General features: G+C 45.9%; 1 protein-coding gene and 1 non-coding gene across 2 annotated transcripts; both read right to left on the reverse strand.

The window, feature by feature from the left end:
• Positions 1-854: 854 nt before the first annotated feature.
• On the reverse strand, positions 855-22,545 carry LOC149364231 (uncharacterized). The gene is made up of 16 exons (XM_089568651.1): positions 22,423-22,545; positions 20,746-20,898; positions 20,284-20,556; positions 18,761-18,873; positions 17,257-17,727; positions 15,595-15,769; positions 14,227-14,317; positions 11,748-11,784; positions 10,432-10,542; positions 8,900-8,998; positions 6,102-6,182; positions 5,633-5,704; positions 4,684-4,843; positions 2,548-2,718; positions 2,332-2,469; positions 855-1,198 (listed from the first exon to the last, which is right to left on the reverse strand). Exons 1-16 carry the CDS (start codon positions 22,543-22,545, stop codon positions 1,076-1,078), a joined length of 2,391 nt encoding a protein of 796 aa, XP_089424777.1. The 3' UTR covers positions 855-1,075.
• Positions 7,458-7,539, reverse strand: TRNAL-UAG (transfer RNA leucine (anticodon UAG)). The gene has a single exon. It is a non-coding gene; the product is annotated as a tRNA-Leu (tRNA).
• Positions 22,546-24,492: the final 1,947 nt, after the last annotated feature.

Raw genomic sequence — 24,492 nt, forward strand, 5'->3', positions numbered from 1 at the left:
TGGTGGGGGACACTTGAGCTCCGACTGAAGGGTATGGTGCGGTAGAGTTAATGGGATAATGCTCATAAATGTATCATCCTCTACTTTACACTCATAGATCCATCGGAGTTCTCATACCACTCTTGGCGCAGTGGTGCAGCGGTTAAGCGATGCGCTACTGCCCGCCAGGTGCCTGTTTCAAGCAAAGCCACTGATGGGGCTTGTGAGACTAAGGTTGCTCTTCCCGAGCAACCTCTCGTGGCCGATCATTAAATTAACTGCCCCCTGCCCCGAAGGAAATTCGCTCACAATCCGCTGAGCAGATCATGATGACGTAACAATGTCACATGGAAAAGGTGGCCCACCTAGATTGGTTGCTTCTCTGGAGATGTTTCCTGAATTTTTCGCTCACAGCCAAAAGCGCCGACGACGCCAGTTTTTCTGAAGACACGGGGCTCTTAACGTTATCTTGAAAAAGCAACACTAAGAACAGGGTCATAAAGTTTTACCCAAACAAAAAGTAACATCGATGTAGTATTTCAATGGCACATGAGCAAAATAGACAGAAACAGTGGCTATTGGAAAAAATAGGCACTGGTGGCGATTAGCTTCAGTGAAGCGTAAATTCTGCAACATCGCAGCAATATTTATTGGGAGATATTAACTAGGCTCATCTTTCATTTCAAGCGTTTTGCGGCTGTCCTAGAAAGCGGACACCTCAGCAGAAGAGCGGCTGGTCAGTACGAAATACCAGTATAAGTTACGCAGTCCAGTACGGTGCATCATATATCACATGTATACAAGTTCCTACTATGCCAAAATAAGGACGTTGTCACTACAAGTTCTATGTGAACAAAAACAGGTCATCAGTACCAGGTTTCCACGCGCACAAACATATGCACTCCCACACATTTGCCTCTGAGATACAGGCGGGTGTCGCAACAGCGCATGGACGTTGAACGCGTCCATGCGGGAATAACCGAAAACTCCGCTGTTATGGAAGAGCCCCATGGAGTAAGCTAAGATGCGGGGAGTCACCAGGCTGTTCACGGGCTCATTGTGGTCACTGCTGCCAGTCCGACGCATTGGCGGCAGATCACAGAGGGATGAAAGTGGTCTGGGTGTCGTTTTTGGACGCCTTGTGGAACGCGAAGAAACTGGTAGAGGTCAGTGTGAGAGCAATCGTCGTCACCACCTTCAGGAAAAGGCCGATAAGTGCCTGCGAGAGAGAGGTTGGCTGTGATGAGCCCCGAAGTTTTTCATCTGCTGAGCGAAACACAGTCAGTTTCGTGGGACGTTGTTTTTGTTACTATAGATTGCTAGAGAGGATTGGACAGGTGTGGTATGGACACGATATTGCAGGGGTACTGAATGGCTAGGGTTTAGACTTTTCAGTTTCAACTGAGAAAGACCGATAAAAATACGCTGAATTTAGTTGTTGAAATTCGGTTTTAATCGAAGAAAGAGAGAGAGAGAGAGAAATGGACGGAAAGGCAGGGAGGTTAACCAGGCGATGCCCGGTAGGCTACCCTACACTTGGCGACGGGAAGAAAGGGGAAAAAAGAAAAAATAGCGGTAATGAAATGAGTAGTTAAGAAGAACTTCTTGTTGGGCGAGTTGGTGCATACTGTTGTAGGAACGAATTCCGCACAAAAGACACACACAGGAAAAAACACGAGGGTGACTGAAAGAGCGCAAACTATCAACTGGTGTTTATTCGATTCAGTACCGCTTTATAGGCAGTGTGCACACGTGCCTACAAAGAGGGGAAAGAGAGGATAAGGAGGCAAATCGAACCCTGCGCGGCAATCCATCAAAACCGCTCCAAAAAATTCTTTTCCGCGTTGTACAATGAAGAGATAACTCTGTGAGTGACACCTCCGTTTCATTTTATTTTTTTACCGTAATACCGTAATGCATAGTACTTCTCGTTGAATATGTAGGGGCGAAAACTTGAGCCGTGTTCATACCAAAAACAGTAACTTATTGTGTCAGTGAGTGAAGGAATAATAGATAGATAGCTACCGAGCGAACTACGCCCGGCGTTAACTAGACCAAGTTATTTTATCCTTTGGCTTTCTCGACTGCACTGTCACCTGATTGGATGCCCCAGCAATGGCCATCAGCACTGTGCCAGACAGTCACGCTGCGCTTTACTTTTTAAAATTTGAGAGTACCGCTGCCCGTGCAACCTATCACTACAAAAGAGGCAAACCCCGTTCTCTAACAAATAGACTCTGTGATCTCCTACAGCGAAGTGTTAACGCTGCCAGCACAAGGATTTCACCGTCACTCGATCCTGTCCTGGCTTCGTTAAGCGTAGCCCGACAGAAATGTATATTTCAGATTTACCATCTCGCCGAAGCTCGCCGCGGTGTGCTCGTAGATGAAGGCGAGCCCCAGGTGACAGATGGGCGTCATCACGGGCAAGAAGCAGGCCGCGGCTACGGGAACGGCGAAAAACAGCGGGTTGCCCTGTATCTCGAGTCCCTGCGTAATCGGAAAGTACTGAGATAAATGACGTTGCCTGCGCTCGCAGCAGATGTCACGTATCCGACGGTCCCTGACCATATCGGAGACGATGGGCACGAGCTGTTCGCTGAGCGTGCTTGGCTCCTGTCCGCCCTCGTTGAGGAGCGAGGCCACAGCAAGGATCACCATCAGCTGCCAGAAGTCCGTCATTTCACGGAAGCGCTCCTTCGTGTAGCTAGTGACGATCCACACCGCGAGTCCCGACTCCTGAAATGGTAGCGGAGTTTTAGAACCCACGTCACTGATTGCCGGCAGTGTGATCGATGAGGACATGTTCTACACGCTGAGGTGTGCTGATAAAATCTGGGCGACAGACGATTCAAACGTCTTTGTGTTTCTTTTGAAGAAACAGGAGCCAAGTCTTTACATTCACTCTAAACACGAATACGCCTATATGGGAGTAAAAATTGAGTAAACTCTCCTCTTACGCACTCCCTTTAAAAAGCGTGCGCGCTAGAGAACAACTTTACTCCTTCTTTACCCCTCCTGTTTAGGGTGTTCTTAGGTCTCCGTTCACATCTGTCAGCACAAAGCTCATCGCCGGGCCCTGCTTACATCGCTTTCTGCCCTGAGTGCAGTTATAAGGACATAATGTACATACTCTGCGTACGAAGAGTGTACAGTCGAGGACAAGTCTCTCGACCACCTGCGCCATCAACAAAGATATTTTCTATGCGTGAATGGACTCATGTACGAAATGGTACAAAAGGGAGAAGCGGGATGAAATAATAATTCGGCGAGTTTGTTCCTCCCCGTACCGAGCTCCTGACCGAGTTGGTCCCTCTAACGTACTGAAACGCTGCATCCCCATCTAAAGTTAGGCAATTTAATGAGAATGTCGGCGACTGTGAGATGCAGTGACGCAGGAAGCGAAACGTTGCCCGAAGTTTTCTTTTCATGTTCATGTTCATCAAGCATTACGCGTATAATCAAAGATTAGTAGAAGTTACGTATTTCACAAGCTTCCACGGTAAAAACGACGAGCACACCCCAGTTGGAGAAGCGACAGAACCATGACAAAAATACTCGTAACGACAAATTTCGGTTTTGAAATAATTTTCGGTTGTACTGCAATATTTTTCGCAGTAAACACAAAAACTTATGTTGTCACTACCAATATTTATGTTGCTACTACGAGTACATGGGAAAAAAACATTGCATAAAATTTGTTGTAACGAAAGAAAATTTCCTGTTGTCTTTTTCGACTGGGACCTATGACCTCATTCATAATAATAATAATAATGAATAATGGTTATTAGTCGCTGCTGAATCAATACACCAAACTCCTCGACCATAACAAAACAACACAGTAAGGAAAGAAAGGTGATGTTCTTTCTAGCGCACTCAACATTATGCGAGTTCGTCTTTGTTAATATTGACACAACTAAATGGCTCTAGGCAGGAGACAACAAAGAACCAATGGTCCGTTAGCGTGACAGAGGAGGCATGTAGGAAGAGAAACGTATGTACAGGCGACTGAGATAGGGGTGACCGCCGTTGGCGCAAGTTCCATCGGAGATAAGTTCCATCGGAGCATCAAACATATCTGGCGGTTGTAGCAAACAAAGTAGTAAATACGACTTCCTGCAATAAGGAATGAAATAGTACAGATTTTGTTATTTTGCACTCATGATGATGATGTCTTAACGGTTATCAGACATCTTTAGCGTACCATGTACTGTGTTACCGTTACCGGAGTACCGAAAGCTTGCGCGTGGTCAGTGCGCATGCGCAGGTCGTCTTGGGGGCGCCAGGTGGCGTCAGGCATCCGGCAGCTGCACGCACGCCTGCCGCATCTGGACCAATCAGCGCGTGTACACTGGCGGTGGGTGAGCTCCTTGTACTACGCCAATGGTAACACAGTACACGGTATGCTAAAGGTGTCTTTTATCCGCTCATAGAAAAACGTTTCCGAAAAAAATGAGTGCTTGTCATAACAATGGAGAAATCATTGGTTGAATGCTCATCTACTGTTGCCTTTCATATCACCGCTACCTGTGCACTGCACAAGTCTTTGGTACAAAAGAAAAGCAAAAGGATACAATATGCCAGGATCAGCCCTCACAGATATTCGTTTCTCCTATGTCTTATCAAGTTATCATATCGCTTGACAAGTACGGCAACGCGGAGAGTGCAGTCGTCGACTGTAGGCATGAACAAGGACGCCCATACCCTGAGAGCGGCCGAGAGCCACAGGCTGCCGCCGTGGATAAGTATGATGTTCCAGGGGAGCTGTGCGATCACGTCCCGAAAGTGCGAGGCGCTCACACTGGGCACGCCGAACACCAACGCCAGCGCCGCCAACGTCACACAGGTGACTAACTCAGCTCGGCTGCGGTCATGACAAGGATAGTGAACGCGCTGAGAAAAAAACTAGCCTGAATAGAAAGAGAGATAGAGAAAGAAAAGAGTATACGCCGTGCACGAAATGTAGCCCTTTTGGGTACTAACTGCACCGCCACAACCATTAGACCCTAAAAAAATAGCCATTACTTCCAAAGCCACTAACTGCATAAGAAGGGTAAGCCGCGATAACTCTCCCCGCTGTGTTCGTTGCGATGGCTAAGCGTTGCAGTTAGTCCCATTTTGCTTATTTTTTTTCCTTATGCTTAGAGTGTAACTGCGTGTGCGTATATGATTTCGGATTAAAAACCTGCTGAGGGCTGTAAGTGAATTGTGAGATCATGCAACTTTTTTTTTTCAGAGTCTTGATATGTTTTTTTCTTACGCAGCCATAAAGCCGTGATTAAAACTTCTTTAGCGATTTTTCGTAATTTTCAGAAATGAGTGCCCACCATAAACGCAGTTTTCATCCGGGGTATGGTTGTATTTTGTTTCTCTGCCAAAAAATCTTACTTAAATAAGTGCAGCACCTATTTAGAAAACACCATTTCTCTGTTCCGATGCACCTTGAAAAAAAAAAAAACAACTGGAAAACGCTGAAGCAAGAGCTTCGTTAAAGGCGAACGCCTTCGAGTTTCTTCTGCAAGAAATAGGCACCTTCGATGTATTACCAGGTTCATTACGCTTTCTGACAAGCTGCTTTCGGCTAATGTAGATAGGCTCGTGTTGATACGAGAACAAAAAGTAAATCGACAAGAGGTACTCAGGCGTCACTTGCTTAGTGAATAACATGGCAGAGCATGTCACCGCGGTCACGATGCAAACGGAGAGGCACAGGTACTCTTGTAACCTGCAAGAAACGTGTAAATTCAGTGTAGTTCTTTTAGTTCAGGAAGAGTATGCTGTAAAATGATATTTGGTATTTTCTTGATATTTGACCATGACAAGAAAAAAACGCCTTATGTATAAAGCTATCATTGCTTGAAATTAAGGCTTGCTTGAGAAATCTGAGTCACAGATAGGAAACGTTTCGGAATAATGCATGCACTTTAGGCTTTACAGGTAAGGTTCAGAGGTTACGTTAATCATCGGAATGTTTTCAGTCAGGTGAGAATTTCGGTAAATAAATGCTGAAAGTATCAGCACGTGCTGTTTATCTTTCTGGGACCTTTTAAATAAATTAATTCAGATATTATTCAGATATAAGACGAAATAATTATTGCGCAGTGCTAAGTGCTATTACTTACTCAACCTTGCCCATGGTGGACAGCTTTGCTCGCATTACGTCGTGAATGGCGAGAGCGGATGACCGCGGTGGGAGTTCGTCACTGCAAAAAAAAAAAAAAAAGAAAAGAGTGCGGCCAAAATCAATAAGGATACATTAACGCAATATGATTATCGGCAGCATAGACAAGCATTAGGTTTTCACTGCAAGCAGGTGCATTTACACTCCGTTTACAAAATCGTACAGTGGAGGCTTGTAGCTTGCGTCTACTAATAATAAATGTCGAAATCGAAAAAAAGCTGTAATCGCCAATACAGGTGGCTCGCAGTTGGTCGGAGGTTTGGCTATTGCACATTCGAATATCGAACACCGGAATTGGATGATGACTGAAAATGTGTTCTAATTATGCAGTCAGTCGAGGCCAGCCCTGTCGGACCCCCTTTCATAATCGTGATGGAGACGGGACAAAACCGTCAAATTCGAATAAACCGGACTTCCGAAATAAGTGAGTTCGAATTCAAGAGATTCCAATGTCATTCGGAAGCGTACGGGCACCCCGAAGCTACTTCATGAGTTTCGCTCCTAAGTGCGATTTCTATGTTCCAAGACCATGCACAGCTTTTATGAAGCTACAGAATAGCTTCCCTGCATGCAAGTGACACAGGAAGCGACATTTGAGGCCGTCCACGCAAATTATGAAGCTGCAAGTGCCCACTACTGCTATTGCCGAGGGTGACGAAGTAACTGCTCACTTTGAACGGCTTGGACTTTTCAAAAGTGATGACCACGGTCCCTGCTCAAAAAATTGATTGATTGATTGTTCATTCTAATCTGAAAGTACCGGCCTGTCAAGCTAAATAGCACATTGCGCCTCACTCACTCATTGCCTGCAGTACACGTACTGATACGTAGTGTGAATCTTCCACTAGAAGATTTACCGACTGGCTCGCGATTATGCGTAGAGACAGGCAGCGCGGCCACAGCACTGCAGTTATTGCGTTGCCGCAACGGATGCGAATGGCCGCCACCATTCTCCATGTACGAACGACGACACTTGTTTAGGCGAGGCAGTTGTCGCTTAGGAATGACACTGCTTCTTGGTGCGACTGAAATAAACAAAGCGAAGATACTGCGCTGACGATACCGCTTCTTCAAAGTATGCATATGAAATGACACCATAGTAAAGAATTTGTGCATAGCTGTTTCAGCTTCACCACAGCATCAGAGTCCGCACTAGCGGCTTCAGCCCAAGCATACTGAACAGAAAAAGAAGAATGTGAAAGACATTCTTGCACACCCAAGCAGGAGCATCTTTTTTAAACGTCGCAGCCATGAGAAAAACTACAGCCTAGCAGTCTATAAAAAGAACGAGTTGCTATGGCAGCGGTGGGATTCGAACCCACGCCCCCGAAGAGACTGGTGCCTAAAACCAGCGCCTTAGACCGCTCGGCCACGCTACCGACAGAGCCACCATCTTTTCGTCGTCGCCAGCAGTGTTCCGTTCCACTGATTCTGAGCGGTGCTTTGACCGCGCTTAGCCGTGCAAACCGGATACCAGCGTTCTGTGACCCAGAGAGAGAAAAAAACGGCCGGGGTGAGGGGTAGAAGGGGGTAATAGACCAAACGTGTTGTGAGTGCGCCCGCGACTGAATGAACAGGCGCAGTTGCTAACGTGTAGCCGTGACAGTAGAAAAAGGCTCTAGAGCGTTACGGGAACGAATTTTTCGCGGCAAAAAAAAAGTTATTCGTTGCTCTCTCAAAATACGCTGATAATACAATGAAGTCGGCGTTGCGATTTTCTAAACTCAACATAAGTTATTCTGTACTACATGGGCCATACTTAATATTTGGCGAAATTTTCGACGGGAGGAGGAGTGGGCTAAAAGGAGTGATTTATAGGAGGGCACGCTAAAGAACAACGAAAAGCAAGGTGCCCTCAGTGCTGCACAGACTTCCATACGTCCAGGTACGATTAAGCCCGATGGCGTCAATGGGTCTATAAAACCTCCTCTTGTCGGATTTTCCCCGACCAACGTTAAAAACGCGTCGAAAAGGAACAGGCTGCTGCCTATTTGACATTGGCTTATGCATTCTCAGTCCATGGCTTTGTTTTTTTTGCATCCTCATTCATGGCAGGCAGTTCCGTACTTGCAGATAATTTTGTTTTTTGGTAAAGCATGTTTATGCCTCAGTACAAGCAATACGCGGGCGAAGACTCAATTTATTCTACTTCCGAAGGCTGCAGCTTCGGATTTTGAACAAGGTTCCCGTGGAAGAACCGGAACGTCTTTTCATTGCCTTTCTTTTCGTCGGCGTCTTCTATTTCCGTCATACCATCCCGACCAGATGGGATTCCGTCAGGCCCTCAGCATCAACACTGTAGCCTTGTCATACAGAAGGAGACTGAGTGAGCGAAGGAGCGAACAAGCGAGAGTGAAAAAAAAATAATTGCGCGAGCCACTAATAATTTAAGTTTGTCAATGCAGAAGGGATTGGACCAGTAGTAAACAAGCAAGATAATAAGCGTGTGAACAAGCGAACTATTTAGCTAAAGAGAGGAAGCCTCTTTAAAGCGATTTGAAAATTTGGTCTTAACAAACTGAAGCGACACATGGGTTAAGAGGGGCGCCGTTGATTAATTTAGAGCAACTTGGGTTCCTTAACACGCGTTGACATCGCACAGCACGCAGGCGCCTTTTACGTTTTTGCCTTTATCGAAAAGTGCTCACTAGAATTAAATTAAATAAACGCTTGTGATTCCGAAAACGGAGACCATTCTGTCAAGGCGCTGCATCAAGCGGTCGTCACAGTTGCACTTACTATTCGCTGAGGTACGCGAAGAAGAGCGCCGCCCAGCAGAGGACGGTGGTGAACAGGGCCGTGGGCAGGACAATCAGCGCGCTCGCCTTGAACGAATACCTGCGCCGCAGTTACATTCATCGGGCTTCCCAATGCTCCTGATTCGAGAGCAGTTTTTCGCACGCGGACGTAGTAGATCTAGCATACTCTCACTCAGCGTGTATTCATTCGAAGTTCTGGGTTGCACAAATTTCTTTACACAGTCTGTAAACTCTTTGTAGACTGTCTATAAACTTTTTCTATTAAGTCTATAAACTTTCTATATACAAATCTTATAGGCTAGTCGATTGGCAATTTGAATCCTATGACAGTGTGTTGACAATCTATAGATTTATGGTCATACACTTTTAGTAGAATTTTGTCAATAGACGGTCTATAGAATGTGAATAGACAAAAGGAAATATCTATAGAACGGCAATAGAGTCTATAAGAAGCCTATACACGGTCTATAGACCACTATAATGAGGGTTAGGTCGCTTGTTATCAGGGCGAGCTGAAGAGAAAACTGAACGAGGCATTCCTCAACAGTTTCCATCATGGAGCCAAGCTCTGAACAGTGGACATGAGCGTCGGGAATGCCGGGCACGTTTTGGTTTGAATAGACTGCACTCTCGGGCAAAAGACAACGCCAGCGGCAGTTCTGTTCAATGCAGTTATGTTCGAGGCGCGAGTTGTTCAGCAGGTTTCTTTAGCAAAAATAGCGCGCTGCCATGAGGTGATTGGTCTGGACTTTTAAAGCCCGCGGCAGCCATGCCTACTGATCACACGGGATATTTAATGCGAGGCAGTCTACTATCATTTTCATTTAAAACAGGGAAACTGAAATTTCTGCTTCAATGAGTAGTGCATCGAATGTTTTTTTTTTTTTCAGCTGCTAATTTAATAGCGCAAATATTCACATTTTATTGCGAAAGCAATAGTAGTTGCACTTTCAGCCCGTCGCGTAGCGAGGCCGGTGGCTACCATATTAGCATATTGGATGGGATTGGATTGGAATGGATTGGATCGTATAACCGATGCATCGCCACAAGTCTAACCACAAGCATTATCACCAGCTACACTACCAGCTGAACCATGGCGTAGGTACGGATATTGCTTTCGCAATTACCGGGCTTAACCAAGCTAAGCCACAGCCATTTTTTAACTGCAATTTTCGCATCATTTCAAGAGCCACTGCTAATCATATATTGCATTTATTGGCCTCGCTGTTTTCCTGAAAGCCTTTACCATTTATTGCAGCCACAGAAAGAGACAGGCGTTTTGAGCACGAACGTAATACACTATCAATTTGCACCCTCGGAAGTGCTCTGCCCATCCGTATAAAGACCACTGTAACATGATTATTTCAATAGCGGTATTTGCGTTGCGTTACACTACGTGACGTGTGCTTACATTACACGACTGTCGCTCTGAGTGCAGGCAGCGGCGGAATTCCAGCATGTTTTTGAGAACCAGCCTTCAGCGGCTCTGGAATACCGCGTGTGCATGCATACCTGGGAACGCCTGTAGCTATGAGCGCTCTCGTCGATTTGGCGCAGGACGAAGCAAGCGTAGACGTCATGACGACTCCGATGATGAACGTCTTTCGGATGGTGGAGCACATCCTGGAGAGAACGACGACGTAGGGAAAACCACACTTTCCGTCGAAAAAGGACCGTAAATGACTCAGAATGATGCCGCTTAGAAGTGCTGTTTTACGTAATGAGAATGTGTTGCGCCCTCAAATACCTCGGTTATCGCTTTACGACAGTCTATTTTAATTCTTTCATTTTTAAGAAAATGTAGAGTAGCTTGTAGTTCTTTATACGTTTAATTCTAACTAAAGGTTAATTAAAGATGCAGTGTATCTCCCCGTCAAACGTCCACTGGGGCGTATATATATCTGCGTTTACAGGATGCTCATTACAGGCTAATAATTGCAGCAAACCTGCCAGCGACGTTAAGTCCATTTAAAAACTTTAAAGACGTACACACACTTTCGTGCAGTTAAACCTTATTTCAGAAAAAATGAGGTTCCCAGACACACGCAAGGAAATCAATCAACTCTGAAAGCCGTGAAGATTACAACACTATGTCGCCAAATGGCAGCGGTCAGGCTAGCTTATAGTTACAATTTTATATCGATAAAACAAACTGCAATTTTGAATGCACTATAATTTTTAGTGATGAGCAAGCAGAAAAAATATGAAACCATACCTAACAGTCCTGCATAAAAGCGTCTTTGAACGGGAAATAGTTAATGAACGTCATTTTTTATATATTCTAAGATTTCACTATAACAATCAATATGGCCGCAGTTCTCCCATCGGCAGGCTTACATTTTTATTTTAGATTAACGTTTTTGCTATCGTCAAAAGCGCTCCCCGATGTTTTTTTTTTTTTTTATGGCAATCTCAACTGCTCGATGCGAACGATAGAACACTACAAAAGAAAAATTTTGCTACATATCAGAAGAATGAATCCTTATCTTCAATATCGATTTCCATGCCGGTATCTTAATTTTCCAATATTCAAAATTTTTATCAAAGAATGTTGGACATGGCACGAAAATTGTGCGGCTCAGCTTCTTTGTGTTTGTGTGCCCTCTCGGGTACTTAACTGCACAGGATATATGCCTGGCTTCAAGTGTGAGGAGCAATGCCTGTATTTGTTTTTTTGTTTTCTTAGTGACTCATATTCAGATATTGAATACTATTGTCACCAACCCAGTGGCTGTCTCTCCCTCTCTCCCTCATTTACTCTTTATTAAGATCATTTCTTGTGTGCTAAGGCAGAACAAAATATATGCGTGCAACAAAAGAAGACTTACTTTTCAACGCACAGCGCTTCCAAGTCTTCTGAAATGCCTGAGGAGAGAGAACGGACCAGAAATTAGTCTTGTTTTTGTTTTCCTTGTTCATGGAGTTTTTAGCGAGCTCCAAATCCATTTTCCTGGTCACCATTATGCTTGAAATAATGTGGTACAGCTTCACACGCCAAGCGTATGTATGATACGCTTGATGATATCTAATGATTTGATAGCCCAAGTCCTACTACGTCTGTTCACATTCTACGAACACACAGCTCATTCTACTGACAGCTGCTCAGTTAGACTCTTTGCGCAGCATAATCCGCGGCAAGAGTTTCATTCGCAGCTGTTCATGCAGTACTACAAATGGTAATAAGGGGTGCCGAATCGGCAAACTGGCACGTTGAAGAACGAGACCAGAAAAGAAAAGGGGTGTCAATCATTCGAACTTTTCCGCCGCATTTCTCTGGTGTGCAGTGCTCAGAAGAGAGAGAATTATCTGTTTGGGGCAGGAAAGATTTTGTTCTGATCACGGTCCATTTTAATGGGAGAAAAATACGTAGGCGCCAATGAGCTCTGCGCATTTTTCCCTTGTCCACTGCCCAGACGGCAAATTTTCATAATAAAGAGGCGTAAATTTCTCAAAAAAGTTTGGTCCCTCAGGAAAACTATCCATAATTTGAGTCGTATCAACGGAGACCGCTTTAACGAGGCACGACTGTATTCCTATCGATTCCGGCTGCGGTTCGCAACTGACTAGAAATAACCTTTCCTGCGCTGCTATTTATACGAGAGCTATTTATATAAGGACGTGTATCCTATCAAGGCTGTAAACCACGCCTACCCGTTCTTCTTTCTCTTCTTTCAAGCTTCGCTCTAGTAACATGAATAATAATTCTTCCGCCTACGCGCCCATTGTGCAGCATACGCCATACGCTGCCGAGTATACATAGGGCCCTTCGTTTCCGGGCTACGCATTTTCTGTAATATAAGAGGTAAAAAAAATGGGCGATTTTTTTTTCGCTGAAATTCGGGTATAAAAATCGAGGGTATGCAGCAAAAGTCCCAGAATTCTGATTGTTTTGGGGCTTTCCTATTCGCAGCAGAAGACACTTCGCTCCTTTTTGTGCAGGACATAAAATGCTCTATCTTTGCTCACTATTATTAATAAACGATATGGAAATGTACAGTTACCAAATTAGATATTCTTTTTTAACATTTGTTTCAATTATTTAGTCGGGTATTTGCTGCCTCCTGCGCAACACAATCATACAAGACCTCTTTGCCTTTGTTTGTAGACTGCGAAAACATTCATTCAGCATCGCAGTAACTTTTCAAGGTCACAGGATGTCATGGACCAGGACGTCGTCAGCGTGGGTAGCGCTTGATATCATGCTGCCGATAAGGCGTCTGGTGCTTCGGCCTCTGGCGTTAAAATTCACTGTTCGAACTCATCCTCGGATTACGCCGCGTCATGAATAACAATTGTTAAAAGAAATTTCGGAGGGGGGGGGGGGGACGCTTCTCTAATAGTTTGAGTTGACAGTCACGCACATCACATTCCTTAAACTCTCCTCTCTTTACTACAACGAACTGTTTCTGAAAATAGCTAGTGGAACCATTTTGAAATTTCGATAACAGCAAACCAATACTGAAACTGAAACGCGGTCCGCTGTCAGGGACTATGTTTTTAGTGATGCAGGAATGACGTCACAAACATTACTAGAAAAACATTCGTATACTCGTTGAATGGCTGAAGTAGCGACTGAAAATCATCATACCTTTCACAAAACGCCTGATACGACCTAAAAAAGAGTTAAGATCTTCTTTTCCAGGCGAGGAGCGGGTAATAACGTGCGGGGATTGTTTTCTAATGTCGAAAATGCAGTGCTGTCCGTAGAGGTAATCTGAACTGAGGCCACGGAAACGGCAAACTATAAAATCGGTTTGCACCAAAATGAAATGTCTCATGGCTGCCAAACTTGGTGTAAGTAATCAGGAACGAGAACACAACCTACATCGTGAGTTTGATTACAAAATGGTAACCTCGAAAAACCAACGTAGCTGCTCCCCAAGATATCAGCTGATTTTCGTGTGAGGTCTTTAACTTTGCATGCAAACTGGAAAACGCATGTCCCCTAGAAGGCGAATTTTCTGGTTTAGCCTAATTTTCAAGAAATCAGATAAGTGCTTGGTTTATGGGGTTTAACGCCCCAAAAACCAAACGCTAACCGGATTTCTTGAAATTCAGTCTAAACCAGAAAATTCGCAATAATCGAGTAAGGCTGATATTTAAATAAATTGAAGGTCACCCCAGTGTACAGGGCAGGCTTTCAAAAGAATGGGTGCTTCTTGCCATTCTCCAAGTGCGCTTGACCCTCTATTGTGTCAAGCTCTGGCAGTGAGGGCGACAAATTTAGTACCGGAAACTTTGGCGTGCAAGCCACAGAGTGCATTTCTGCATTTATAAAAGTGATAAGGCATATAAAATCGGGCTTACGAGATGAGCTGCGCGTGTGGTCGTCCCGGGAGTAGCTCCAGGGCACTAGCTTCCGCGTGCTGCGAGCGTCTGCCGTGTCCACGAAGTTCGTCTTGGAGGGAAAAATAGACAGTGCCATTTCGCCCTGTTGTTTCTGTTAAAAATATATTTCATTGCATAGTCAACTCTTACGCCGAAGTTACCAAGTTTTTGTACGGGGCCCAGCCCCTCGTCAAGCCTTTAATCGGCTTTTTGGCTGCGCCCCTAGCATCTTTGTGATTTTGAAATAAAGATGACTTGACGACTTGAAAACGTGCCTCGCCTCATCCATGTTACTACACTGAACACAAAGCGGCATACTACGCACATTGTCCAAAGCACATTGTCATCGGAAGTCGGTAGAACTTTGAAGAGTGTTTACTAGGCACGGAAAGCACTAGGCACTGCAGAGCACGGCTCAGCCGACGGACTCTCGAGCAGGGAAGACGAGGAAGTCAGGGAGGTGTCAATTAACCTTCTTCGACCGCATGACGGGGCCAGGGGAGTGACTAACCGAGTGGCAGTATGAATATGTAGATGAGCACGCGAACTGCACATGCACAACCACGAACGGAAATTGGACACCCCTGTACACAGAAAAAAAAAGACCGCTGATCATTTGGTAAATATTAGTTTACGTGTGAAAACGATATTACATTCACTCAGCTTTGTACCCTGTGTTAGCTTCCCAAATAATAGCAAAATCACCAGGCTAGGTAGACAGTACCAGGTTAGGAAACTAATGGACACGTTGGCAGTACACAGAAGCATAAATTACTGATATATGATGCGGCAGCGGTGGGATTCGAACCCGCGACCGCGATGACACTGGCACCGAAAACAAATGCAGACCGCTCGGTGACGCTTTCGGCGACAGTGACCACGTTTCCAACGACAGCAGCCACGCACAGCGTCGATCCGTCGTTTTAATTGCCAACGAAAGGCTGTTCCCGTGGCCCTTAGCACAAGTCAACATTACGTGCCAAATAACCCGCACGTTAGCACGGTACAAGGAAGTAAAGTGGATTGCACTGCGGCTAAGTCAATAGCCCCTACATGAGTATTCAGTGAGGGAGTAGATATACATACGCTCCGTAGGATGCACCTCTGAATCTGCTGCACTAGCATAAAAAGTTGAAATTTTGCTACTTTATTCTTGTCTGTACAGACGGTTTCGTTCATAAGACCAAGTTAATGAAAGTCCTTGGGAAAAACTTCACGTGAAATTGTACTTTATGTTAGGAGCAGTGTTGCGTGTACGTGACGAAAAGCGGCACACGAAAACATCGGCGTGCATCAGCTCAAGACAATTCATCATGTGGCTCATGCCGTTTTATAGGCGTTTGGTACCTGCTGAAGGATGGAAGGTCGTCTCGACCTGCACCAGTGAGGTGCACTGAACTCGGCGTTGATGCTCCCTGACTCGTGGTACTCGACATCGGAATCTCCGGGAAACACGTTACTGGGACGCCCGCCCCTGAAGCCCTCGCGTCGAGGTCGGATTGAACTCAGCCTCGACGAACTCCTGGACGCAGAAAACCAAAGTGTCGCTGCAGGGCGAGGCACGCAAATACGAAAGGTTTGGTTTGGTTTATGGGGTTTAACGTCCCAAAGCGACTAAGGCTATGAGAGACGCCGTAGTGGAGGGCTCCGGAAATTTCGTCCACCTGGGGTTCTTTAACATGCACTGACATCGCACAGTACACGGGCCTCTAGAATTTCTCCTCCAAAGAAATTCAACCGCCGGCTTAACGAAAACACATATTACCGTCCGCGTTAATAGAAGTTGAGGTTCACTAAAAAAACCTGTAGCAGTTTAAAAAAACAGCAGGACCCTACCCACAGTTTCCTTTGCCCTTTTAAGTAGGATTGCTGAGAAAACTGCTGCAAAAACATTCCCTATTACTTTTGTAATCACCTCGCGTTAGAATATGTCTAATTTACCTAGACAGAAGTAATTCGTTTTATGTGCGGTTACCGTTATTGCACGTCCCAGTTGCTGCTCCTGAGGAGCAGCGCAAGCATTGTTGTTGAGCGTCTGCAATGTCGCTTTCAGTATTCCCTTTGTGTGGTTCCAACTGCAAGTACTAACGCATCACATGAATTACGTAGTTGTTTCACTGCAACTGATTAGAACTATAGTCATGAGTGAAAACTGTTCTGTAGTACATCATTCGAAAATAATTTTGAATTTTGCGTGATATTCGCGTCACATGCGCAAACACACATAGGCGTAAGCTTTACACAGCTTACGCGGTAGAATTTGTGAAACGCACACAATGCGTTGCTGTCGCACTGTACCTCAAGTTACTTATGGCTGCGCCTGGTCCATAGTCCGAAAACTCAACTAATAGCTGATATATTTATGGCTTTTTCCTTCAATGAAAGGAGCGAAGTGGCTGTTGGACGCCATGTAATGTTAAGGTCTTTATTTACACTCAGAAATACCCGGAGAACCTAGACAATACTTCAAAGAGGCCCATTTGCATTGACCGGCCCGATTATAAACTCGAACAAAGCAAATGGTACAAAACAAAAAAACTTCTACAACTTTGAAACAACAATAAGGTGAAGGATAAAGTTCTTCCGCACAATTCGTGCAAGGAAATTTGTTCTTTCAATGAAAAACGGCGAAGAATAACTATAGCCGCATACAACTAAAGAATGAAGTTGCTTTTCCTCGTCAGAGGACCCCCTTCCAGCGCATGGTGTGGGCCAATTCTCATGAACCTGCAAGAGCGACAGTGCAGGGAGTGGCGATAGTCACATCCCTCTATTGTCCGCCGTTCCCTGCTGACGCTAATAGGTCCATGAGAATCGGCCGACGCCATTGGCTGTAAGGGGGTCCTCTGACGGGGAAAAGCCGTTTCGTTCTTGAGTTGTGCCAGAGTATAATAGATCATATTTTCCAATGGTTCCAGCACCTTAAAGACCTACACTTAGTGCTGTTCTACTCGCGCAGTTATTTTCTTTTCTTTCCTTCATGCAAATAGCTGGAAGGGCTCTCTGTACCTCTTCGCGGAGTAGTGGCTGCGGTCCCAAGATTCACGCGCGAGTCTCCTTCGATCACTCGTGCTGCCGCGTTCACTGAGCCGAGCATGCGGGTCCGAGCGGCGCTCGGTGGCGATGTCACGCTGTACGACCGGGGGACACGAAGTCCTACGTCCCTTGCGGCGCGGCGAGGCCCTCCGGGGAGCCAGGGGAAGGCTGCTTCTCTGCGGCTGCTCAAAAGGAGTGCACGTCGACATAGCAGGCGAGGACTTTGAGTGTGCCATCGGCGTTGATGACGTGGCGACTAACGGCGGCTCGTCGATGCTCTGAAGAGGCGACTCGTTGGGTGACTGCGAGCCCGGCGTGTTGAGGCCCGTTGATACCCAAGCGACGCCTAACGTCACCCTGCCGCATATGTCTGACATTAGGGACGCCATCTTGCGTAGTGAGGCACGATCGCTTCGGCCGTGCGAGGACGCTGCTGTCTTGGAGCTGCAGCAGAATAAAGAGAAGAGCTGTCAATGTAGTGATTCTTTTTCCCGTTGTTGATTTCGGTTCTTTGTAAAGCCGAGTGTCTTCGAAGTGGCAGCATAACACGAAAGAACTAAGGTTTTCACGTGGGGAACACACTTAAGAGCAGAAAAGTGTTGATTTATGTTACCTGATTAGCACCTTGGCCACGATCAAAGTTATCCAGACGACAACGTCGCTAACTTCACATTTCCTCTTGTTAGCGGGGCCACATTTAATATTCAGGCTGAAAGCTACAGTCGAGGAAAATTCTGACCACGATTTGGCGGTCGAAGTCCTCTCAGAAATTACCTTGCAAAAACTGAAGGGTGGTTGATGCATATGCAAGTAAAATTTACTTTTGCGTTTTAACATGAAAGCAGCAAACCTTCCTGTTTCCTTACGCAACGCTGCAGCTAAGTCTTAACACCTAAGAATGGTAAGAGTACAGTAGAGTACTCTGTGCTCTACTGTGTGTTATTTGAAGACAAAAAGCAATTTGGACTTAACGCTGTTTCAAGGGGGCTTGGAAATGCGTCCTAACCGGACCTCAATAAAAAAAGTCAGGGAAATAAGACAACGTTATTATCCCGTACTGGAAGGAGCTAAAATATTGATAGCATTCTTGATGGAGTTTTTCGAATTAGTTTCCCTAGACGTCTTCTCGTTTATATAGGGTTTAAAATTTTAGCTAATGAAAATATGTTGCACGCAGCAACAATGCAACGTTATTCGCTAAACTGCTCACAAAAAAAAATGAAAGTGTCGCGAAGGAAGGCTCGGGGATGCAGCCAAGCAGCAAATGAAGGTCGTCGCTAGCACGTGTAATATAAGTTGAAGAGGGTCATGTGTTTCATGGTTCGTAAATGAACTCACATATGATCGAAATACTTGCATACAGTGTCCCAGCGATCGAAAAAGAAAATCTGTTGAAAACTTGAAACGTTATCTCTTTTACACTTCTCGGGTTTCTTTTTTGCGAAAAGAGCTAGTTATCTCAGTTATCGCGGTATACCTCGACCTATCCGTCGCAGGTGCAGACTGAATCTTCCTTTGCAGGATGGTGTCCATCTCTTGCACCAAGATTTCGTAGTGGACAGGTGAGAGGGAGGGCCGACGGATTGGCGTCTGCAGCAGAAACACACAACGTACGAATAAGGTTGCTTTCTCCATTGTGTTGGAGGCTAGATTTGTTTACGGATGTTCTGAAAAGGTGCCATACAAACACAGCTTCTTCACTGGGAACTAACAGGCAAATATTAGGCTCATTGCACACATGTCCCGCTTCTGCATAAGTCGTTGGAGGCCTACATTCTTCGCGACTTAACCGTTAGGCCTAAGGGATGGGCTTAAGTGTACCCTGACATGCGTCTTTACCGTAGGGGCTTTTAAAAATCCTCCCACCTCAACCGGTGGCTAGTTTGCGGTGAAAATGCGCTCGGAACATGACTATTGCGACAGCTTTTGTCGTGGTTTTGTCGTGCTAGGCTTAACAAAGACACTTACCTGGTTCGGCAGCGTACGGTGCAAGCCAAGAATCGTCTGCACAGAAATCGACGGATCGAAAGCCGCAAAAGCAGGGTTTGTGGTCGTTTGCAATCATCAGCAGTTTCGACCTCGCATTATGCGTGGCGGAACCGAGCAAATGCTGTAGTCAAGCTTACCACGAGAACAGAGTTACCTCAATATGCAAGCTCTGTGTTCAGTTTCACCGCAAACGAGCCACCGGTTGAGGCGCGAGAATCTTTAAAAGCCGCTAAGATAAAGATCACGGACCTCTGTCAGTGGTCACTGACACATACCCGTTGCTTTCAAGCGTCTATGTCAAGCGACCTGGCCACTGGGTGGTTAGGGACCGGATCTTACCATCTGCTGAAACTGTATGCAATATGCAGCCAATGGTGAGGTGCATCGCAGGGCTCTGTCAACAGCAGGCGACCGGACTTGACCACTGGCTGCGATTGGCTACGGTGTGCATCCAATGGTGAGGTCCGATCGCTAAACCCACCAATGGCCGGGTCGCTTTCCCCAGACGCTTGAAAGCCATAGGTATATGTGAGTGAACACTGAATGACACTACCGAACGTCAAGGTGTTACATGTTGTACTAATACTACTGCTACATAGTGTAGTGTTGATATTCGTTATTTAAAGCCCATTTCTAACACAACTGCCGGCAGGCAACGTTATAAATTAAAGGAAAAGACAGTGTTCTGGATTAAAACGAATTAGCTCGGCACGTTTTGTTGCGAGAACCTTCCATAGATGGCGCCAGCTGCCTCGACGACCAAGTGAATCTGCCGGGAAGAAAGCAACGCGCCAGACGGCCAAGCGCACCGCCGTAAGGCCTAGCTATTTGGCTGAATGACAGTTACGAATGCTCCGCCCCTGTAGCCGTCTATTTTTTGTCAAGAAAAGTTGTCACCGAATGTAGTGCTCCCTAAGACTACGCCTTGACTACGAACTTTTGTCTGTGGAACATATGCTGCTGCTCCAGGTAGCACCAAGACTAATACTTCGTGAGAAACAAGGCACGTGCCCTGGACTGGCTCGGTGGTCGGAACTGCTTCGAGACGAACTTGGAGCGCAGGTGCAGCACGGCCTTCTCGAGGACGGAGCTGAGCACGAGGGCGACGAGGAAGTCCGGCAAGACCAGGGCGCCCAAGAAGGAGGCGGTCATGAAGGCGAACACCAGGGGACGCAGACGCGCCCCTGACGTGCCCAGGAGCCATAGGGCCGTGCGCAGCGAAAGGCTCGTCGAGTCGGCGGCCACCAACAGCGAGAGGGACGCAATCAACAGCACCGAGTCCACCTGGACGTGACGAAACGTCGAATGAAGAGCATGACCGAAGTATGAAGTCGGTTCCAGTTGATAACATTACGGACAGACGACGAGTGCTAGAGCAGGCTAGGTCGTGAAAGCATAACAACAGAGCTTCGCGTGTCAATGCAAGCCCTTTCTCTTTCTCCAGGTTTGTGCCCTATTGCGATTCGTACTCACTCCGAAGCCGTGCACTGTCTCGTCCCCGTGTGCCTCGACGCCCGTCAGCGAAAGCAGGAGCAGCGACAGCAGGCACACCGACACAGGAAGCGGAAGCAGCCGCAGCAGCCACATACAGAGCACCACCAGCATGCAGTAGGCGCTGCCGGACTTCTGCAAGACGTAAGGCTCCCGTTTAGGTTGCGTCCGCCACGTCAGCGGTCGATGTGCCTTGCGTGCTTAAATGGCACCTGCCACTGTTCGACAGTTAACTGTACGGCCGAAAACTTGGATATCGAATCGGACGTCGTTTTAATCGAGCACTTAGCAAACATGGAATATACGTATATAACCAAAAAAGTACGCATTTTACTTTAGAATCCGCGCACGTATAAAGTACTATTTTGATCGTTTATAAGATTATGGCCTCAGATGTATCAATCATCTCTTAGATCAGATTACTTATTTCGTGACCAGCTGCCGCTGCCTCTTTGGCTGTTATGATTGATGCCGGCATAGCGTGCACGTCCAACTAAATACATATATGATAAAAATAATATAAGTCACGTGACTCAGGTTTTGCATGGTTAGTCCAGGTTAATGGGGATTAGCAGGTTTCGCCAATTACAGTACAATACTACCGTGGTCTAATATTATTCAAAATCACAATAAAGTTGTAGCAAACACCACTGTACCTGCAGCAGCGTTTACAGGCGCTCGTTAAGTGCAGCCCACATTAGCACGAATTCGAGAAAGCGCCCAGCCAGTATCTCTAAGCCTAACGGACTATGGCACTTCAGTGACAACCGCTTGGTCATTTTATTTTTCTTACGTCATTGATGATGTCCACGCGCTATTTTTGAATGTTTAAACTCATGTGCCACGTCGTTGCAGCCAAGGAAATTCAAGGGCTTGTCCCAAATTCCAGTCAAAGCTGCGCACTCGTCGCATCAGGTGCTTTTCCTCCTTTCCTCGCATTTCTAGCTTACCGGATTCTACAACTCTAGGATCACAGCAGCCGAGAATATGCAGTACTCTAGGTCTTAGGTTAATCACACTACACTATTGCATGTCTTAAACGATTTTTAGAGCAAAAGTTGTGCCAGAAACTTCGCCGGAGTACAGGGTGTTGAGGTCAATATATCATAGCTAAATACCCCATGCCGATAAACAATGTTGCCTACGCGCTAAAAAAATGAGTTCCCCTCAGACAGGGTAAGCCAGGTGCTTAATTTGCTCTAGCAAGCAGCTGTTTACTCCTTCGTAGCCGGAAATTTCGATCATCTGGGGTTCTTTAGCGTGCACTGACATCGCACAGCACACGGGCCTCTCATAGCCTGAGTCGCTTTGGGACGTTAAACCCTATAAACCAACCAACAAACTTTGTAGCCAGCTGTCACTCAGGATAACTTAACGGAAGAGTAAAATTCTGTGTTCACTCCTACTTCGGAACGGAGGAGAACAGCCTGCGCACTGCCATTGCGCATAAATGAAGTTGGAGACGGTTTTACTTCCCCCATTGTATTAATGCACCGGAGTTATCTTCGGATATGGGGTTTGGGTGGGCCTGAGAGAGGGTTTAGATATACTAAGATGCCAAGACCACTTTCCCCGAAAAGCTATCAGCAAAACAGTGTGGAAGACATGAGTTAGTGCAGGGAATAAGCCAGCAGTTGGCTGGAACTCGGACCATCTCACCGTGTTGCCGAGCAGCAGGATCGGGCTCAAGCAGACCGGAGGCGCCGCGCACCTCAGGACGTACACCGCCACCATCCATATCCTCTCGCCGCGCCGGTTCCGCTCCGTGATGCGCACAGGCATCCACTGGCCGCTGTGTCTTTGTCCACCTCTCCGCAACGGGTCAGCGTGGCTCAAGGCCTGATACTATTTCCAGTGTAGAAACGTTCCAGCACAGTGGAGCCCAGAGCGTAACGCGTGCGTGCTTCTTCTTTTTCTTCTTCGTCATCGTCTTCTTCTGCGTCCTCTTCTAGGCCTACCTTCTCCTCACATTTCATAGGTATGGTGCATATGGAAGCTTCTTTGTGGTAAAGAGTGACGTAGTGTGTCAGGTACAAAAACTTCCGTATCCAGTGGCTCACCATTAAAAGTGTTATCCAGAGCTCACTGTGGACGGTACAGGGTGAAAAAGGAGGAATGCATATACAGACGAGCGTTGTCTCGTTTCGAGCTAGACCCTCCACAATTAACAATTACCAACTAGCCCGGCTTTCTATCCTTATCTGAAGTTTTTTGATATAACCAATTGCGGAGCTGCCTATAAAACTTATGTATTGAAGTTCTTTCGGATGCCGTAAAAATACAAATTTCTCACGGATGCCGTAAACTAAAGCTGGAACAATCGGGTGTTTAACAAGGTTTAAAAACATTACGACCGAAGGCTTTACTCGATCGAGTCATATTGGCACGTTATCTCAGAAAGCCGACATTACATACACTTCCATCAGAACGTGTACGGCGCTACCGGATCGATCCCGCGAAATCGTGCTCAGCTGGAGATTATCGCAGCGACTGGGCACCCGCCACAGATGAGTATGCTCTGCACACATTTAGTCACGCCATCAAGACACCTGTGCCACGAGACAGAGATGAGAGTAAACAACGAAACGTCCTCAAAAGGTCAAATTCGTAGAAAACACAATGATTTGCCTTTCGGCCTCACCATGAGTCATGGTTAGGAGAGTGGTAAGGTGACTGCATACGGTAAGCGATGATCCCCGGTTCGGAGCCTTGAACAGATGCGAGTTTTCCTTGAACTGCGGACAAATACTTTTCCAACGTTTCTTTGTAGCCGAATGGCCAAGATCATATAGATGTTTTCTTTTGTGTTTCGTTTCTTCACCCTAAAGGCCAATGTGGGCATTCCACAGGGGCAAATGACATCACTCAAGAAAAACAATGAAGACAATGCAGTAGTAATATAAAAGCACTTAAATGATCCTGCTGGAATACATCTTAACAAAAGGCTTAAGTAGATAGCAATGACGGCATCATGAATACACTACAACAGCACTGAAACATGCAAGAAAACACATCATAATCAAGGGTTAAGGCAATAAACTAAGGAAATACAAGGAAAGCGAAACAAACCGAACAAAAGTGTTAATTACGCCTTTTTTTTAAAAGCAACTGCAGGCAGTGAATTACTCATCACTAATAATTAGACTTAAATATGAGCGTTGTTTCATTTACAACAAGGAGCACTCACCTAACATCATCGATTTCCCGGCGCGTGGGCACCGAAAAGCCTGTTTTCTCGTAAATTGTATTCTAAGCTTTCTTCGGTATATCTAGAAGCCACATAAATGAAACGTCATATTGATTAAGGTTGACGGGTTTTCTGTGCGCCTTGGGCCCATGCTTCGTCTTCAGCTTCAGCTACAAAACACGTTTTGGTGAAGTATACTGAAGGAGCTTCGTTCTCGTCGTTATATTTCCAAGACCATTTATTTCCAAGACCATTGTTCCAAGACCAAGACGAGGACAAACGCAGCAGTCTGCGCATTGTGCTGGCTTTTCTTTTTAAAACCTTCTTTTCTGTCACCACGATGCACACTTTAGCACTGGGGGAGAACACAAATGTCTCAACCTTAATGGTGCGCTTAAAGTACAGTCCATTCATCACGAGGAGAAAGACACTCGTCCGCTGGATTTATTGGAGTTCCGCCTCTACTCATATTGCAGCGTACGTAGAAGCAAAAGAATTGCCTTTGTTGCAAACAGTGTATAGCCCCAAGAGCACTAATGGTA

The sequence above is a fragment of the Amblyomma mixtum genome, chromosome 2 (genome assembly GCF_055824585.1).
Source record: "Amblyomma mixtum isolate Tamu chromosome 2, ASM5582458v1, whole genome shotgun sequence".
Lineage (NCBI taxonomy): Eukaryota > Metazoa > Arthropoda > Arachnida > Ixodida > Ixodidae > Amblyomma > Amblyomma mixtum.

Coding starts and splice junctions, on each gene's coding strand:
- LOC149364231 (XM_089568651.1), bottom strand. CDS start 22,545: ATGCCTGTGCGCATCACGGAGCGGAACCGGCGCGGCGAGAGGATATGG. Junction 2,719..4,683: donor GGCTCTCGGCCGCTCTCAGG/GTATGGGCGTCC, acceptor CTACCATTTCAG/GAGTCGGGACTCGCGGTGTG. Junction 1,199..2,331: donor CGGCGAGCTTCGGCGAGATG/GTAAATCTGAAA, acceptor TCTCTCTCGCAG/GCACTTATCGGCCTTTTCCT.